Source organism: Gekko japonicus, unplaced genomic scaffold (genome assembly GCF_001447785.1).
Source record: "Gekko japonicus isolate JY-2015 unplaced genomic scaffold, Gekko_japonicus_V1.1 scaffold45, whole genome shotgun sequence".
NCBI classification, from domain to species: domain Eukaryota; kingdom Metazoa; phylum Chordata; class Lepidosauria; order Squamata; family Gekkonidae; genus Gekko; species Gekko japonicus.
The window spans coordinates 1,730,121-1,750,129 of NW_015177011.1; the positions used below are offsets into that span (position 1 = coordinate 1,730,121).

The following is a 20,009-nucleotide window of genomic DNA, read 5'->3' on the forward strand; positions in this document are numbered from 1 at the left end:
TTGAACTTTGCCCTCAGGTTAACTGTACGTAGTGTAGTGAGACTTTTGAAAATAATAGTGATGTTACGATTTTGACTGAATTCAGAAGCAATGGATTTTATTTGTATTTTCTTCTAAAATAGAAGATTGTACACTGTGAGGTCATGTTACATCCCCAGTCCTCTGCTCAAGTCTGTTTGATATACAGTGCAACTTTGCTGAATTTGAAGGCGCACTGGGATTTTTGTAGTATGCAGCTATACAGATAGCGCTATTTAAGAGAGACCAGACCACAGACTATGACAATCAGACCAGAAAGCAATCACAGTTGTCAATACAACAACCATCCCTCTACATTTTCACATAATAATTATGTCATCTCAAAATATTATATCCAAAATCCTAGCACCTAGATAATAATCAGCCACAAGTTTGATACCAACTATGAAAGGAACACACATTACACTGAAAAACAATGATTTCAGAAGTATTGTATTAATGTCTCTAGAGGAAACATGAGATAGAAAGATGCTTTGCTGATTACAACAAATATACTTAATACTAAAATATCTATACACAGATAGGCTTCTTTTTAAACAGCTTATTTTCAAGCACTCAGCTTTAACATGAAAAATGACAAAGGACAACTGATGGTAAAGTTGTATATGCTGTCTGGGATATACACAGCATGCCAAAATACAACAATGTCATCTCTCTTTAGAGAATTTTCAATATCATACAATTTTTAAGCAGTCACCAGAGAGAATTTTGTATGAGGGGCCCCTCAGAAGTGGCAATATGGTTCTTGACGAATTGTCAAATTCTTTACTTTGCCTGTTGTGAACCGAGGTACCAATTATCTTCCCAGCAAGACAGTTTCCGCTTGTCACACATTGGGTTCTTCCAGCTCTCACTCTGAGCTTGTATTTGGTGCTTTGGGAAGCAGGATCACCAAATGAGTTGAAAGACTTACTGGTCCTTGCTTAGTAGCATATTCACTACAAAGCAGAGTTCAAGAAATCAAGGAGTTCAGCACGGTTTCGGTCACGCTACAAATCAGAAAGCCAGTCATTAAAAAACACACCTTAAAGAATGTCATACACTTTTCTTCCCCCCAAAACCAGCTCAAAGCATTCATAATCCAGTTTGCAGCTGGGTTCTACATTCAGAGAGCCCCAGCAATTTCAAGACTTACTTTCTGCAGATTATATGAATTCATGCCTGTACAACTGGGATGTTAGATCTTTGTGTGATGTGTATGAACTTGCATGATACTCAAGAGATTAAGGCTGCAGTCCTGTGCACACTTAACCTCAAATCCTATTGAATTCACAAAGACTTCTGAGCAGACACCCACAGAACCAGACTGTACCACAGCTGTTTTAAACATGGACTGTTTAAAGTTCCATTGAAAAAGTGGAATTTATAGATGGTGTAGACTGAGAATTGCAACCAACGTCTTGCAACATTTTAGTATTATGACTGAAAATTTAGAACAAAAAACTGTATGTTGAAGTCTCTGAAGGTGGCTTTGAGGATACAAGAGGCATTTTTACAGAGCTACAGGACATTATGAGAAAACTAAGGTCCTAATTCAGTTTTAGTTAAGGACAACTAGCCATACCTAACTACTGGTGGTCCGGATCACCATGCTATGAAAAGACACATCCAGCCAGTTCTCTCTCTCTCTCTCTCTCACACACACACACGCGCGAAGCGGCCTTATACTGAATCAGACTACTAGTCCATCAGGGGCAGTACTGTCTACACAGACTGGCAGCGGCTCTCCAGGGTCTCAGGCTGAGGTTTTCACATCACCCAGTACACGATCCTTTTAACTGGAGATGCCAAAGATTGAATCTGGGATCTACCGCATGCTAAATAGATGCTCTACCACTGAGCCATGGCCCCTCCCCAAATTTGATGGGGCTCAGATGAGCATTGTGATATGGATGGAACTGTGCCTTTACATTACAATCTGCGCAGAACTGCATCACGGCACACAAGCAAAACTGGATTATTAGTTACTGCATTCGGCACAGTATTTTAGAATCCTAAACCAATTTATTATCTTTAACACAGGAACCACAACATCTACACATCAATAAATGCAGATACCTACTTCCAGGGAACATAGTGACCTGACAAGGAAAGGTTCAAGTCCTTTCTTGCTGTGGGGCAAACAATGCCAGGGAAGGAGGAGATTTACTTCTCCCATCCTTACCTCTCTCCCACGGGGGAGACCCAACTGACAGGTGGGGGGGGGATATTTCCACTCGGGTTCTGGAAATATCAAGGGCAGCTGAGACAAGGAGGGCTTTTGGCCAATAAGGTCAGCTGACCCCAACCGATCCTTGTCCCTTTTCCTGTTACTTTTTTTTTTTTTTTTTTACAAAAATCAATCTGGATTCAGCAATCTTTGCACTATTTTGGGCTCCTGGAACTGCGAGCATAATTGGAAAGACTGGCAGACTACCAGCAGTGTTTGAAGTCAGCTTCCAATATATATAGTGATAAGAGGGACCTCCTTCGAAAACTTATGGCTTTTGGAGCAAGGTTTCTGATAAACTTTGATCTTTAAGTACAGCTACTCTGCAAGAGGTTTATGTAATCATTTTCAAAGAACTTTATTTTGGCTGAACTGCACTTGGCTGCTTTCGAAGAAAATCTCAGCTTCAATAATACAGCAAAAATACTAAGTGAAGCTCTTTTTAAAAATTATCTACTCTGCAGAATACATAATTGGTTATTTTCATTTTTTACTTTTACTCTTTCTTATCTTTTTAATTTTTTTTCTATTTTTGATGAAAGACGTTTGTTTGAAGCGTTTAGTGTCTCAGCTGTGATGTGACACAGCAAGGGTTAAAAAACCTCCGTTTCACCAGAGTCTGCTCATTGTAAAAACAAGATTTATTTATTTTCCTCTGTTATATATTTCCTTACTTGGACACCTTCTTTGAAATCCTCCAGAATGAAAAACAAGAAAACATTGATTCCCCCCCCCCCGAAGACCTTAGATGAATCAGTGTACTGGGAAACTAAGCTAAGACGTGGCTGGTTTCCCCCCCTTCTACTTCATTGTTGTTCCTCCTCTCTTTTTCCCTCCTCTTTCTGCCATCTAATTTATCACTTTTCTCCCCTGCTTTACTAAATTTTAGTTTTAATAGGAAAAAATTGTTCGGTTGGTGATAGATTGAGGTTTGTGACGAGGGATGGGCATGAACTGGGAAAATTGAGGTTTGCGGGGTCTCACAAACTGGGATGAACCCCCTGGTTCACAAACCGGTTTGAGGTTCATGGTTCCTGATGTAGTGCACTTGCAAAAGCCTTTTAAAGGATTCCCTTTAAATGGCTTTTGCAAGCTGCATTGCCACTGTGACTCGCAAGTGAACTGAGAAGGGATTTAAATGCATTTTCACTTGCGAGCTTGGAGGCAGGGAGGGGAGCAAAACAGATATGTTAAATGGGTGACAGCCATTTAAACCTAACAGCTGATGGGCGGACCCACTGAGCTGTAAGGTTTAAATGGCTGGCAGCCATTAAATTGGTCAGTTTTGCTCCCCCCCCTTCATGGCTTGCAAAAACCATTTAAGGGTCTCTTTAAATGCCTTCTCCAAGCTCCGCCACCGGCATGAGTGTGTCTGCTCACACAACCCCCCTGGCAGGTTTGTGGGGCTCGTGAGTGCAGGACAGGCATGAACTAAGGTTTGTGAACCATGAACTGGGTTTGGTTCATGACAAACTTTTGTTCGTAATTTGGCTTGTGCCCATCCCTATTTGTGACTTAATGATTAGAAGATATGCTACCTTTCTCATTCATACTATATTAATTCAGAACACTCATTACTTGCTACATTTAGCTCTTTTTTATAAGAACCAGAGATAATCCCATTTTTGTTGTAATAGACATATACTTTAGTTATTTAATTATTGATTATTGTGCATTTAATATATGCATAGAAAACAGTATATGGAAATAATATATGGAAAGTGTGTACAATATTTTTTAAAAAGGAAGGAGAATGGCAACAGGAACACGTCAAAGAGAAAATGAAAAAAGGAATAGAGATGAACAGATGAAGACCAGAGAATTGAAGAAATGGTTGGAAAATGACTACAAACATTGGTGCACCACACGCAACAATATGAAGAAAAAACTCAAAAGACCAGTCAAGATTCAGAGAAAAGAACCTTAAAGAATATTTAGTGTATTCAGAGAAATATTAAAGAATCTGAGGAAAGAAACCAGAAGAACATTCAAGAAGTGCGTCAAGCGGTATCAGATGGACTATCAGAAATTTAAAATTACAAGAACAAATAGAAGGAATTATAAAAATCAAAGAGAATCAAAAAGATAATGACACATATTTAGAAAGGCGGGATCTTTGGATCTAGAAGGCAGAACAAAGAACTAAAATCATGGAAACTCAATTCAGATTTAATAATCTGTGTTTTAGAGGAATTCCAGAGAATTTTGGGAAGTCAAATTTGGAAAAAAGTTTCATGATTTACTTCTGAATTATTTGAAGATAGAAGGCTTCCGTGACACTGACCAGATTTTAGAGTGAATTCCAGATCTGCATTCAAGAATAAGCTACCTTGAGATATACTGGTTCAATTCACCTACAAGAAAATACAAGACACAATACTAAAGAACCAAAGGGAATCACCACTCAAGGTTGTGGGAAAAGAAGTGCAGATCTTTCAGGATTTACCAACAAGTGTATTAAAGAAAAGGAAAGACTTTGACTTTTTGAGACAGATTGGAAAATACCATCTGCAATAGAGGTATACTTACGAAAAGGAAGAAAAATAATCACAACAGAGGAACAAGTGAAGCAATTGGCCGAAGAACTGCAAGTGGAAGACTTATATAGAGGAACAGAAGGAGAATCATCAAGTAACTCAAAGCAATTTGCTAGCAGCTAAAAGCAAAGTTCACAGATCAAAAACTCGAAAGAAGAAACAAGCACAGAAAAGGATAAATTGGGCATGGCAACATCAGGGCAAAATGGATAAATTAAAAAATAGTATCAATAAATATCAATGGACTGAATTCTTCAAAATGCACGAAAATCTTCAGCTGACATATTATGCATACAAGAAACTCATATAAAGAAAAAATACAAACATAGGCAAAGCATATCTTACTTCAGAACAAAACAAAAAACGTGGAATAGCCATTTACATAACCCACAATCTCCATTATAAATAATAGCCAAATGGTGGTGGCACTTCTCTAGAACATTCCACATGCTCCAGTCAGTTTGCTCTCTGATCTGTCATTCAGAGGGTCTCCCTATCCACTGGTTGCTTTGCCTGAGTCCTGCCTCTAACATTCTAAACATTTTGCTAATCCTCTCCCCCCCATAGCCAGTCAGAACACAGAGGTTATTTGCATATGCAGCCTCATTGGCCTCTGCCTCGGAACACAGAGGTCGTTTGCATATGTGACTTGATTGGCTTTTGCCTGTAACATTCTAAACAGTTTTGCTCTTCTGAGGTAAAATGTGTCCAATCTCCAGGTGAGGGCTGGAGATCACTCAGAATTCCAACTGCTTTCCAGATGGCAGAGGTCAGTTCCCCTGGAGAAAATGGTGGGCTCTGTATCCTTATATGCTGCTGAGGTGGCCCCCGTATGACAGCCAATGTGACGTAGCAGTCAGGGCTTCAGAGCACGGGAGAGGCTGCAGGTGTGTGGGGGGGTGGAAAGCTGAAGAGTGAAGGGGAAATAAAGGTAGGTTGATGATTGGCTGGGAAGGAGATCGGGTTGCCAGCTCCAGGTGGGAAATTCCTGGAAATATGAGCGATGGAGCCTGGAGAGGGTGAGGTTTCAGGAGGCGTGGGACCTCGGACAGGTACAAAGCCATAGACTCCACCCTCCAAACCAACTATTCCCTTCTGGGGAACCATCATTGCCAATCTCCAGGTGAGGGCTGAAGATCACTCAAAATTACAACGGTTCTTTAGGTAGCGGAGATCAGTTCCTCTGGAGAAAATGGTGGATTCAGTGTCATTATACCCTGCTGAGGTTGCCACAGCAAATTGTCACTGAGTGTCCAAGGTCGGGGCACCCGCCCAGAGCCTCTTTCTAGAGGCCGTTGTATTTATTTCCACAACGGGCCTTTTTCCTAGTTAGAAATATTAGATGAATTAAGAGACTCAGATGGAAGATACTTAATTTAAAAAATGAGATTCCTGGAAGGCAAAATATGCATGATAACAACAAATGAGGATAAAGTTAATTTTTTTGAGAATTTTCCCCAAACTATGCCAGACTTCCAAGATGAGGAAATAATTATTCTTGGAGATATGAACAGAGTTTTAAAGCCCAAAAAAAGACAGACCAAGGAATAGTAAAGGTGGAAAATTACTTTAAAATGTATTTCAATACATGGGAATGATGAAATTAGAAGATTCCTGGAGGACCAAACATCCAGAGACTTTACTTTCCTTTTCAGACAGACATCAAACATATTCAAGAATAGACATGTGCTGAATATCAAAAAGTTTGACAATGTATTTAGAAAACGTAGAGATTCAACCAAAGATATTTGTAGATCACAGTCCCACAGAAGTAGCCTTGCAAAGGAAAAGAGAATCAAGAAAAAGGTGGCGATTAAATGATACCCTTTTACTACAAGAAGATGTAGTAAAAAAGTGTAAAAAAGATTTGGGAGGTTGTTTTTTTTTTAGTAAACAACACAGAAGGAATATCTTCAGCTACAATTTGGGAAGCAAGTAAAGCTTTTATCAGAGGAATTCTACTAACAGCTCCTACTAAAAATGTGAGAAAGATTAGAAAAAACTAAGATAGTAACAAAAAAAATTCAGAGATTGGAACAAGAACATAAAAACAACAATAATAAAAACACTAGCAGAGTTTAAACAATTAAAAACCAATTATATATATTAAAAGTAGAAGAGGTACAGAAAAAAATTAAAATTTCTAAAATGAAGATATTTTGAACATGCATATAAATCTGGCTTATTGTTTCTGGAAGGAAAGAGGAAAAAAGAGTAACAACAGGTATATAGAAAGGAGATGAAATTACATATACAGAAAAAGAAATACATGAACAATTTATCAGTGCGCTCTCAGAATTATACAAACAGAAGTTTGTTTTAGAAGAATAATGAGAAAATATTTAAAAGACATCCCAATAGCAAAGTTTATGTCAGAACATAGAAAAATACTGAATCAAACAATAACAATACAAGAATCTCTCAAGCAGTGTTCCCTCTAAGCTGAGTTAGTGTGAGCTAGCTCACAGTTTTTTAGCCTCCAGCTCACACATTTTTGTCTCAGCTCAGGAAGGATGGCTTCAGAGCAAACTAATTTATGCAGTAGCCAAATCGTTCGCTCACAACTTTAATGCCAGTAGCCCACAAAGTAGAATTTTTGCTCACAAGACTCCACAGCTTAGAGGGAACATTGCTCTCAAGCAATAAAGAACATAAAGAAGGATAAAGAACCAGGACTGGATAGGTTGACAGCAACATATTACACAATCTTGAAGAAATATAAATAATACCGTTACAAAAAATTATGAATGAGATAAAGGGAAAAACAATAATACCCCTGATGTGGCAAGAGGCGTACATAATGAGGGTAGTGATGCATAGCTACCACAGTTTTATAGACCTATTTCTCTGCTGAATGTAGACTACAATCTTTTTGCCACAATAATGGCAGAAAGATTAAGAAAATGCATACTGACTTTAATACACTACGATCAAACAGGTTTGGTGTCAAAGAGGAACATGAAAGATAATAAACAATTTATAATAGATGCAGTTGAATGTGTGTACAAGAAGAGAAAGAAAGCAGAGTTTCTATTTCTAGATGCAGAGAAAGAGTGACAATTTAATATGTTTTGTCTTCCTGAATGTTTCACAAAATATGGGCTGTGGTCCTACATTCTGGATGCTTGGAATGTACTCAAACCAACAAGCAAAGATTTTAATTAATGGGAAACTAACAGAAGCAATTTCAATTGAAAAAGGAACATGTCAGGGATGTAAGAACATAAGAACATAAGAGATGCCAATGTTGGATCAGGCCAAAGGCCCATCCAGTCCAACACTCTGTATCACACAGTGGCCAGAAATACCAGTGCCATCAGGAGGTCCACCAGTGGGGCCAGGACATTAGAAGACCCCCCCAAGCACCAAGAAGACAGAGCATCACTTGCCCCAGAGTCCCTATCTATACCTTGTGGCTAATAGCCACTGATGGACCTCTGCTCCATATGCTTATCTAATTCCCTTTTGAAGCCGTCCATGCTTGTAGCCGCCACCACTTCCTGTGGCAGTGAATTCCAAGTGTTAATCACTCTTTGGGTGAAGAAGTACTTCCTTTTATCCGTTCTAACCCGACCACTCAGCAATTTCATGGAGTGCCCACGAGTTCTTGTATTGTGAGAAAGGGAGAAAAGTACCTCCTTTATCCCCTTTATTATTTATACTAGCAATAGAGATTTTAGCTATGACAATTAGACAAAAACAGAATTAAGAGAATAAAAATGGATGATGTAGAGTTCAAAATGAAAAGTTACGCAGATAACATGTTTCTAACAGTCTTGAATTCTCAGAAATGGTTGCAATATATTGAAGAATTTGGATCCCTATCAAGCTATAAAATTAGTAGAAAAAATGTTAATGAATTTTTTAAAACAACAACAACAACAAGAGATTATAAAGAACACAAAGTGCTCAACAGCCACCGATCCTATTAAATATTTGGGAATAACTGTGGTTAAGCAAAACTGTAATAGCTTAAAAAACAACTACCAGAAAACTTGGAAATCGATACAAGCACATTAAGATGGAAAAAACTAAAAATCTCATGGCTAGGAAAAAACAACTTTTAAAAAACAACTACCAGAAAACTTGGAAATCGATACAAGCACATTAAGATGGAAAAAACTAAAAATCTCATGGCTAGGAAGAATCTCTGCAATCAAAATAAATGTGTTGCCAAAACTAAACTTTTTGTTCCAAATGTTTCTCATATACATAGAAGAAAGAATATTGGAAGAGTGGCAAAGACAGATAAATGAATTTATATGGAATGGCAACACCCCCCCCCCCCCAAGAATAAGCTTCAAAATATAACAAGATGAGAAAAACAGAGGAGGATTAGCAGTTCCAAATATAAAATTATATTACCAAGCAGAAAGTCCGATCTGGATTGTGGACTGAATTAAAAACCCAAGACAAAGAATAGTAAAATTAAAACCAGCAGATCTTGAGGAAGGCCCACACTTTTTTTTAAGGATTAAGAAATTGACTAAAAAGATTATAATACAAAAAAGAAGTCACGTAATCAGAGAATGACTTTTGAGAATATGGTTTACACGCTGGAATTTACTGAGCCCCTCAAACTCTTTGCTTATGTCCCCAATAGAAGCTCATTATGATAAGAACACAAGAAATAAAAATGATTTTTTTAACAGATGGCATGATGATAAACACTCAGGAAAATCAAGTCTTGGCAAGATATTGAAATGGCTGATATATTATCAATTAGTCTCAAGACTAAAGGAGGTCATGAGTACTGAAGGCGGAGCAGTTGATTATAAAACAAAAAGAGCATTTACTATGATGGATACATAAGATTTTACTCCAGCTAGAAATGGAAGGTGAACAAGTGAAAAAATGTATGATTAAGTGGATGCAAAACCTTAAAGAACAGATATTTATGCAAATATGGGAACGACTATGGGGAAAAGATATCAAATTTACAGTCAGCCAGACACTAAGAGAAAATTGGTACAAAATGTTTTCCAGATGGTATATAACGCTAAAGGACATTCAGAAAGCATATAAAAACTACAATGGAAAATCCTGGAAATGTCAAGACATAGATGGAATCTTCTTTCATATGCGGTGCATTTGCAAAAAAGTAAAAAGATATTGGAAAGAAATACATTGAAAAATGTAGAACATATAAAGTTTAAATTTCCAATGGAATCCAAAGGTGTTCTGCTTAACAAATTACCAAAAACTTTAGAAGAAGAGATATTCAAATACATGGTGAAAGCAGCTAGAACTATTTATACAGCAAAATGGAAACTAGAAGTCTGTACACGTTTAGATGACTGGGAAAATAAACTTGCTGAATACGCATTAATGGCAAAATTAACTACCTATTTGAGAAACAGGTCTATTACAAAATCTGAGGAGAGATGGAGTGTGTATTATGTGTATTAGGCTAGCAGGAGACAAACTTAAAGTGAGAAAATATCATATACAAATGTACAGTAATGAAATAGAAGCAAAATTAAAATCTGCTCCAAATGTATACAATACAATACAAATGGGTTCTTGATATGAGATATATAATAGACTTTCTTTTACACACTACTTATCTATTTAAGGTTCTAATGAATATGTAGAAGTGGCAAAAATGTTATACTGAATATGCAGTAATGACGAAACTAGTGTTGCAGACAAAACTGATTAGTTAAGAAGTTTGAAACCTTAAACTATTGTCTTTTATAGATAATACCTTATAATGAAGGGGATGAAAGGGAAAATATTCTCTATCCTATACATTTTGTACTACATTACTGACTTTGACAAATGCTATTATGTTATGTAACCCTACTTTTTATTTCTCTTTTCTGCACCCCCACTATTTTCCTCAATTAAACAAAACAAACAAACAAACATATAAATAAACACATCACTTTTGGTCAGTTACAAAACCTTTTAGAAACATTACCTCTTTATCCTTTTTACTCTTCTTTATTTTCATCTTAATTTTCTTTCCTGTGATCATACTGTAGTTTTGATTCTTCTTTTTATCTTTTAAGAACTAGAATAATAATGAGTGCATATCTTTGTAAATAACTAATATTAATAATTAATTTGTTTTCAAGAATGCATCTGGCCTAGTTATACTGCAGCTGTGTCTGCAAACTGCTTAGAACAACAAATAAGCCCCATGGCACCATAATGCAGAGATATGTGGGGTAGAACCATGTTGACTGTGTGGGTGTACGGGCAAAAAAGTGGGCAGCAGTGGGGGTTGACAACTGGGTACATGCTTGCTTGGCTTCAGCAGTTCTGCAGCACCAAGAGCCGTTCAGTGGGCTCCTATCAAGAACTCTGGCAATATTTTCTAAAATGAGACAATAGCATTTTGAACACGAAAGGAATATTCATGTCCAGTTACATTAGCCATTTAATTTTTTTCTTTTTTGAAATTTGCTTTGAGAGAGGAAGCTATCATAATGTTTTTATAGAGTAGTATTTAAAAATCTTCCTTCCTTTTGTCAGGCTGTTTCCATGGAAACAGTATTTCTATTGCTAACTTAAATCAGTTTAGTTGCTGGTTTTCTGTTCTTTTTGACTCAAGTTTCATTCTTTGTGCATTCACCCATGCTGGGGTCTTCTATACATTGACAACCCAATCTCAAACTATATTTGGAAAACGTAATGGTCAATTTCATAATGCCCTTGGGTTTAGACTGGAGTAACTCTGCGTATTTTGCACCGGTATACAAATTAGTGGAGGATAGGTCTATCAACAGCTATTAGTCACAATGACTAGATGGAACCTTTGATCTCCGTGCCCTGCTTGCAGGGTACTTTGGCACCAGCTGCAGACAGTGATGTTCTGGAGTTTTACCCTGAAAGGACTCATAGATTCTTGCAACCTTCAGTCCCATTAAGCACTCAAGAGTTTTCAGTGCCAGTGACTATACCAGTAAATATCAGTCTGGTCAAAGTCATTTTGAAAACATAAACTGATTCTGCAAGAGAGTTTCTCCCTCTTGAAGTTCACTCTGTGTGATTATATAATCACACAATCTATAGTGAGATGTCCCCCTATATAAAATGAATGTCAGGTGAGAATCCAGTCATAGCCTCTGAAAAAGTAGATCTAGTCCACAAAAGCTTATGCTGGAATACATTTGCATTAGTCTTTGGCAGGCCACGAGACTCCTGGTTTTTTTGAGAAAACAAATCATCCCTCACCTCTTTAGCCCAATATGTATTTCATTTCATGAACACTTTAGAAGGACTAGTCTAGTTCTGTGAAGGAAGAGGACTGAAAGCATCGCTACCCGTTCCAATTCGGACCCACCTTAGAAAGCTGTACTGGTCCTGATTTTTCTTTCTTTTTTTTCTTTTCCTTCTTTTTCTTCAACTTATCTTTTTTCCTCTTCTAAAAACATATTAAAAGATAAAAATATCAGTAACATTTTCTTACAAAGATTACTTATATCCTTCCTTTCTATATTAAGATAAATACTCAAAGCAGCTTAGGAATAACTTTAAAAGCCACACAAAATCAATATAAGCAAATAACGTGGCAAAGGGGGTTCAATGTGGCCAAGTGCGAAGTGATGAACATTGGGGCCAAAAATCCTAACTATAAATACACGTTGATGGGGTCCAAACTGGCAGAGACTGACCAAGAGAGAGATCTTGTTGTAGTAGATAACTCACTGAAAATGTCAAGACAGTGTGCAACTGCAATAAAAAAGGCCTACACAATGCTGGGGTTTATTAGGAAGGGAAATGAAAACAAATCAGCCAGTATCATAATGCCCCTGTATAAACCGATGTTGCGACCTCATTTAGAATACTGTGTGCAATTCTGGTCACCACACCTATGAAAGGATATTATAGCATTGGAAAATATTTAAAAAAATACGATAAATAAGACCAGTGTGATAATACAAATCCCATTCCAGTACAATAATTACAACAAAAGTTACCTAAGAAACTACACAACTACTCTTATATTTTCTAAAAGCCTTCTTTAAAAATAAAGTAAAAATAAAATAAAGAAAAGACTGGATGACATAATTTCCTTTTCTTGAAGAAACTGTATGATCGGGAACCAGACCGCTTGAAAGTTTTTATAATAAGCATCTAAGTTCTGCAGTCCCGAGGATTGGTCTAATTTTCCCAAACCAAAATGAGTCCATATACCATTGTAAGGTAAAGGTAAAGGTTCCCTTGCTTGAAAGCCAGTCGAATCCGACTAGGGTTGTGGTGCTCATCTCCGTTTCAAAGCCGAAGAGCCAGCGCTGTCCGAAGACGTTTCCGTGGTCATGTGGCCAGCATGACTAAACACCAAGGTGCACGGAACGCTATTACCTTCCCACTGAAGTGGTACCTATGTATCTACTTGCAATTTCTTGCTTTCGAACTGCTAGGTTGGCAGGAGCTGGAACTAGAGACGGGAGCTCACTCCGTCATGCGGCAACTCAGGTCTCAAACTGCTGAACTACCGACCTTCCACAGCCTGCAGTTCAGCGTCTTAACCACTTGAGCCACCGCAGCTCCATATACCATTGTACCAGTCCATTAAAGACGGACCTGTTGCTTTTCTCCATTTCCTTGCTATTTCTATCTTAGCAATCGACAACAGAGTTGCTATCATGGTTTGTTTAGATTTATCTAAGTGACTCAGTTGGCCTATTTCCCATAAATAAATAAATATGATATTTAAAGTTTTTAATTTAGCTAACAGAATTATTGGGCCTATAAATTCAGATTTTCTTAACCTTTAGGTTCTTAATTGAATGAATAATGAGTCATTCATTTCCAGCTCAGGTCATAAGCAAATCAGCAGTTCTCACATGACATTGTAGCTCACACCAGTCATGAGGGGAAGTCTGAAGAGAAACTATCCCATGTGAAGTTGTCATATGTCTACAACCAGAGTGAAATTGCTAAGAGGAAGTTGGTCAGGACATCACAGTAACTGTCTTGCTTGAGTGCATCTCATATTGTGCCTTAATCCTTGAATAAAGAGACTAAAATAACCCTATCAGATTCATGGTATGTAGTAAAATGCATATACAACAGCCTTTCATTTACAAACAATACAGTTGATATATACATGAACTATCACTTGATTCCTATAGTAAATTTAGTTTTACCTTTTTGTTATGTTTTTCCTTTTTTCTCTTCTTTGATTTTGATTTTGGAGAATCTAAATACAAAGTTTTGAAAAAAACACATATGGTAGGGGGTTCGCAATAGTTTACAAAGGCCAAGATTCACAGTAATATTCAAGGAAGAGCCACGTTAGTATTTTACAACAAACACGCACACCTATATAAGTATCTCAAATGCTAACAGGTTTACAGTGGACCAGAAATCAATTACTGCTGTGTCAACAGTCATTATGCTTACCTTGTATACATTTGAGCTTCACAAAGAAGCTCCACAATTTTACCATTATTTCTCCTTTTATACTATGTCCGCACACCCACACCTACACACACACATATCTATATCTGTCAACCAGGGATAAACTTCAGGCACTTGACAGTACTCGTACAAGGACATGTTTTTGTGTAGTAGTGGTGGTGAATGTACATCCCCACCCCCAAACACAAGGCCATAATGTAAATTGTGCAGTATACATTCCGTGCCCAGTTCCCACAACCTCTCTGCTTCTTTTTAAAGGAGATATTTTCTAAACCAGATCATGACATACATGGGCCTCTGTGCAAGTGCTTATGTTACATTATGTGCATGACTGGGGAATGGGGGAAGTTGGGCTACACACTAGGTGCTTTGTCACCTGAGTTAAGAGCCAGGCCCAGGCACAAATCTCTCTGTAAAACCATAAAAACTAATCACAGCCTTTCTATTATTTACAGGAATGATTATTCTGTGATTAAAGATAATTGGTATATCAAATCAGGAAGATATGGAGACTCCAGCTTCAATACAAAAGGCAGCTGTGATAGCGAGATACTCATAAACAAAAAATTCCAGTGCACAGCATATATCTATAGATACAAATAAACAACTGGGACATACATATTTAGCTCAATTCAGCTGTTCCTTAAGCATGCAAGAACTCCATGCGCTCACTGAAAATCTTGCACAAGACAAAGCTCCAGGGCTCATTTCAACATCAGGCCAGCTCCATCCAAGCAGCTGTACTGTACATGTGGAACATCTTGAAACACCAAATAGGACAAGCGCACAACTTCCTAGCAATCCAGGTTACTGTTTATAATTGGTTTGGCAGTTGTCTGTATTTGCTGAATGACTGACAGCGTAATACAAAAAAAGATTAGCTCAGTACAGCACAATCTTACCTCTACTACTAGAACTGCTTCTGCTATGTGAATCAGAGGACCTTGAAGAACTTGAAGAGGAAGATGTGGACGAACTGGATGATGTGGTAGAGGAAATGGATGACGACCTACTTCTACTGCGTTTCCGTTTCCTTTTCTCTCTCTCTTGAAGAATGAATAAAGTAAGGGATGAAGGATTAGGATTTTAGTTATGTTTTTAGTTTCAAATGTTTATTTAAAAACAATTTATTGCAATTTTTATGCTGGTTAACTACCTCGCAGAAGGTATTAATAAGATAAATGTTAAATGAATAAATATGTAATAATTTTTGCAGTTTCTTCTTTGGTACTCTGCTGCTGCAATTCCAAACAATCAAACCAATTTATGTGACAATTTGTTACATGCTGCAAACAATGCAAATTGACATTTCAATTATTAGAGAATGAGATCGCTTGTGAGCATTCCCAACATAAATTGTGGCTCAAAAAAAATTATTACAATGATCAGAGAATTAGATTGCCTGGGAGCACTTTCAACATAGATTGTGGCTCAAATGCTCTCAAAAATATTCACTCCATTGGAACGTGTATTTTAAGCATTTAGAAGTATCTAAATCCAACGAAGTCGGAGGTCTTGTGCCTGAGTCAGAGTGGCTCGGGGGCAGGGATCCCACTACCGACCTTCGATGGGGCGCCATTGGCGCCAGCGCCGAGGGTCAGGAGTCTGGGAGTGCTCCTGGATGCCACCTTAACAATGGAGGCCCAGATAGCAGCCACTGCCAAGGCAGCCTTTTACCATCTACAGCTGATTAGGCAGTTGGTTCCCTTCCTTGAATGCAATGACCTGGCAACAGTGATCCACGCTATGGTCACCTCGAGATAGGACTACTGCAACGCTCTCTACATGGAGCTGCCCTTGTCCCAAATCCAGAAGCTGCAGCTAGTGCAAAATGCAGCAGCCAGGCTGCTGATGGGCCTCTCTATTCGAGAGCACATCTGGCCTGTGCTGAGGGAGCTGCACTGGCTTAGAATACCATACCAGATTTGCTTCAAGGTGCTGGTTTTGACCTTTAAAGCCCTGTATGGCCGGGGGCCTGCCTACCTGAGGGACTACCTTTCCCCACACGTTCCCCAGAAAGCACTGAGGTCGGGGAATCAAAATCGCCTGACTGTCCCTGGCCCCAAGGATGCCAGACTGGCTATCACCAGATCTAGGGCCTTCTCAGTGGCGGCTCCATACTGGTGGAACGAGCTCCCGGAGGACATCAGGGCCCTGCGTGACCTTCTACAGTTCCGCAGGACCTGTAAAACCAAGCTCTTCCACCAGGCTTTCGATTAGGAGCCGCCACTGAACGAGCTACTGAACATCTATTACTGGCACTTTCTTTGGGATACCGGCCTAGTCATACGGGGCCAACTATAAAATCTGCACTTTGTTTGTATTTAATCTGCACTTTATATTTTATTATTAGAATTTTATCTGTTTTTATTGTAAATTATTATTGCACGCCACCTTGAGCCTGCTTGTCAGGCAAGGTGGGATAGAAATCAAATTAAATAAATAAATAAATAAATATCTAGAAGACTTGTTCACCCACACAAATTAACTTACAAAATGTCCATATAATGAGCATAAGCCTAATTAGAACCAAACCATAAAACTGCAGTATGCTCTCTAGAACCTACTTACCACAAAATCAGTTATTAATCTTACCTCTGACTTTTGTTTTCTCTTGTGAGGTAGCACATAGTGTTCCACATTTCTCTTCATGCCTGTCATCCATATCTATTAAACACACAGAGAATATCACCATTATCAAAAACATTTTTCTTGAAAGATGAGGAAACTATCCAACCCCAAGACTTTTCAAGTACCGGAAGCTGAAATAAAAGTCTAATCTACACATGATACAAGAATTGCGTTCAGATAGCAACACTGACAGGCATGTGTAACTAGTTCATAAATATAAGGTTATGTAATTTTGTAGCTATAGAATGATTTCAGATGCAATTTCAATAGCAGTAAATATATCACAGCTCTTCATTCTAACAAGTCAATCTATGCAGTTCCTAGCCCAACTCTAGCCCCTAACTTAGTTTTTATCTGTGTGCAATTTGGCTAAGTAATAACCTACCTAGAAAGGAAGTACATGTTATCATAGATTTTAAGAAATGAAAGTATGTCCCCTAAATCTTGAAACTCTCCCCTACATAAACAAAAACTAAAAGCCAAAGTAGTCACTGCAAAGATTGAGTACCACATTAGATATCTATAAATCTCTCATTTTACCTTATGGGACAGCTGAAAGTCTTCTCTTAGAAATACCATACAAGTATACACATTAAATATTCGTACTGTATATTATACCTTTTAAATTCTGGGTAGCTTTATGGTCAAGTCAGCTACCCCTTAACACATCTGAATCACTACTTCAGAATTCATATAAACGACCAAACTACAGTGAAATGAGCCACCCCTAAAGCTTGCAACTAAACCAGGATGCACAGATATGTGCCATGAAACAGTTGCCGGTATTCACTATTTGTATCAGGACAATTAAAAGGAAGTCCCACCACCTGTCCCTTGCATGCTTAAAGCTACCTACTGCAATCTTCGCAATGGGGGCAAAGTGGAGCAGCTATTTTGGATTAACATGCCTTTTGTACCAGACTCCTGAATGGACAGCACAACTCTAACGGGCAGCCATCTCGTTTGTGGCCAGTTAGGCTACGAAAACTCCGTTAGGTTGCCAGGTCCCATCCTGGCCACTGGCGGGAGATAGGGAGGTTAGGGTTGCAAGATTCAGGTCAGCAAACTCTGGAGATTTCGGAATGGGGGGGGCGCGACAGGGACCTCAGTGAGGTACAATGCCACAGAGTCCACCCTCCAAAGTATCAATTTTCTCCAGAACTGATCTCGGTAGTCTGGAGATGAGGGGTAATTCCGGGAGATCCCCAGGTCCCATCTGGAGGATGGCATCTCTACTTTGACATTTTAGCACAAAAAATGTAACGCAACCCCCTCCCCCTTCCCCGGTACGCCGAGCCTGAAGCACCTCTCACGGGACTCTCTTACGTCGCGACTCTCCTCGCCTGTTTCCGCCAAAAAGGCGTCGTATTATTATTATTATTGTTTTTTCTACAGCGCCCGAAGAAGCAGGGGTTGTACAGACATGCGCGGAGGGACATGGACTTGAAGGGGGGGGGGGGGGGACCAGCGGAGGCGGCTCCGGTTTTCCCCGGCACAGGATTTAGCGGCGGCGGTGGCGAAAAGCGACAAGGGACGGCTGCCGAGGCTCTCCGGAAACCCGGAACCACAACGCCGAGCGCCGCTGCCTGCCGGGACAGGGACGGCGCCGACATCCGGGAAATGGCGGGAGGCGACTCTCGGCCGGATTGGCGCCTCCCACCTCCGGGCTCCCTCTGGCGTCCCCTTGAGCCGGAACCCCGCCGCTGTCCCAGACCACTTAGGGGGTTTTTCTTCTAGCCGTGCAGTGCTCAGTCAGAACTCTTTCGTAGGAGAAAGCCCCGTTGAGTAGACCTGTTTGGGATTGCACTGTAGTCTCTTGCACGAGGGAAAAAAGAAAAGGGAAACCTCTTGAGACGCAACTTGAAAGCTTTTTCGCTTTCCTTGCTGAGACCATTAGTATTAGTAATGCGTTACTTGATCTTTTGTTCTCACTTGTTATTGGTATTAATAACGAATACCGTTTCTCCCCCAATGTGTTTTATTTTAAAAGATAAAAATATATCCTGTGAGCCATCAACGCAAATAATTCCCCGTCCCGCGAAGACTACTGTTTTTATTGTGGCACAGTAATGTGCCCCAGTGGTCTCTTGCTTTGTTTGAACTTGTAGCCTCATTTTCTAAACACCTCCCCCCCTTTTTTTGGTGCTCATATATATATTTGAGCCCTGACCTAGATGGCCTAGGCTAGTCCAGTGTGGTCAGATCTCAGAAGCTAAGCAAGGTCGGCCCTGGTTAGTACTTTAAATGGGAAACCACCAAGAAAGTCCAGGGCTGCTACACAAAGGCAGGCAATGACCAGCCACCTCTGAATGTCTCTTGCCTTGAAAACTCTAGGGTCACCACAAGTCAGCTGAGATTTGGCAGCACTGTCCACCACATGTATTTCTGCCAATCTTCATGGAAGTGAAGGGATGGGCTGTGGCTTCAGAAAGGTTATTCAACAATTTAGTAGTTCAACTAGGGTTGCGAGGTCTGAGTTGAAAAATACCTGGAGACTTTGGGGGTGGATCCAGGAGGGGGCCCGATTTGAGGAGGGGAGGGGCCTCAGCATGGTACAATGCCCTTCAAAGCAGCCATTTTCTCCAGGGGAACTGATCTCTGTCAGCTGGAGATCAGTTGTAAAAGCAGGGGATCTCCTGGCCCCACCTGGAGGCTGGCAACCCTACTTCAAACTATTTTTGTTGCTTTGCTGCAGATTAAATATTGGGAATTTGTTGAGAATTATTTCTCTTTAGCAGCTCCCCCCATTCCGTCTTTAAAAAAAAAAGAGCACATACAAATTCCATTGATGAAATCCACATGTACACCTCATTTCTTCTTCAACAGCTTGCTCTTTGTACAACAGTAGCACTGGCGGGATCACTGACACAAAGTAGAGGAATGTATACCCACAAAGAAAAGATGTCCATGGAAGCAGTGGTTCCCAATTTTGGATGATAACTCTCTTGCAGGTGGGTGTCATGCCAAGAAAGAACAGAGTAAGCTTGGGAGAGAAGGCTCAGTGGTGAATGATTTTTGCCTCAGCATAATGTGCAAAATGGCCATGAGCTAATTCTATAGTAACATGAATATATATATACAAGTGGATTCCCCAAATTACAGTAAGTTTAGAAATGGGTCCTATTCCAGAAAGCTTGAGAACTGACACAGTAATGCTATCTAGTGCAGACAGAATTCTGTTACCCTTCTGATCCTCGTAACATGGTCCGTACCTTCAT

The 20,009-nt window shown here is 39.3% G+C and overlaps 1 protein-coding gene and 1 long non-coding RNA gene across 2 annotated transcripts; both read right to left on the minus strand.

Moving 5' to 3' along the window:
* Window positions 1-544: 544 nt before the first annotated feature.
* Window positions 545-12,153, minus strand: LOC107124225. Its single transcript, XR_001482981.1, has 3 exons — window positions 12,077-12,153; window positions 10,709-10,801; window positions 545-1,028 (listed from the first exon to the last, which is right to left on the minus strand). It is a non-coding gene; the product is annotated as an uncharacterized LOC107124225 (long non-coding RNA).
* A 1,712-nt stretch (window positions 12,154-13,865) lies between these two features.
* On the minus strand, window positions 13,866-18,236 carry LOC107124202 (putative uncharacterized protein DDB_G0271974). Its single transcript, XM_015427597.1, has 4 exons — window positions 18,118-18,236; window positions 16,756-16,827; window positions 15,063-15,206; window positions 13,866-13,939 (listed from the first exon to the last, which is right to left on the minus strand). The coding sequence occupies exons 2-4, from the start codon at window positions 16,823-16,825 to the stop codon at window positions 13,866-13,868; spliced, it is 288 nt and encodes a 95-aa protein (XP_015283083.1). The 5' UTR covers window positions 16,826-16,827; window positions 18,118-18,236.
* Window positions 18,237-20,009: the final 1,773 nt, after the last annotated feature.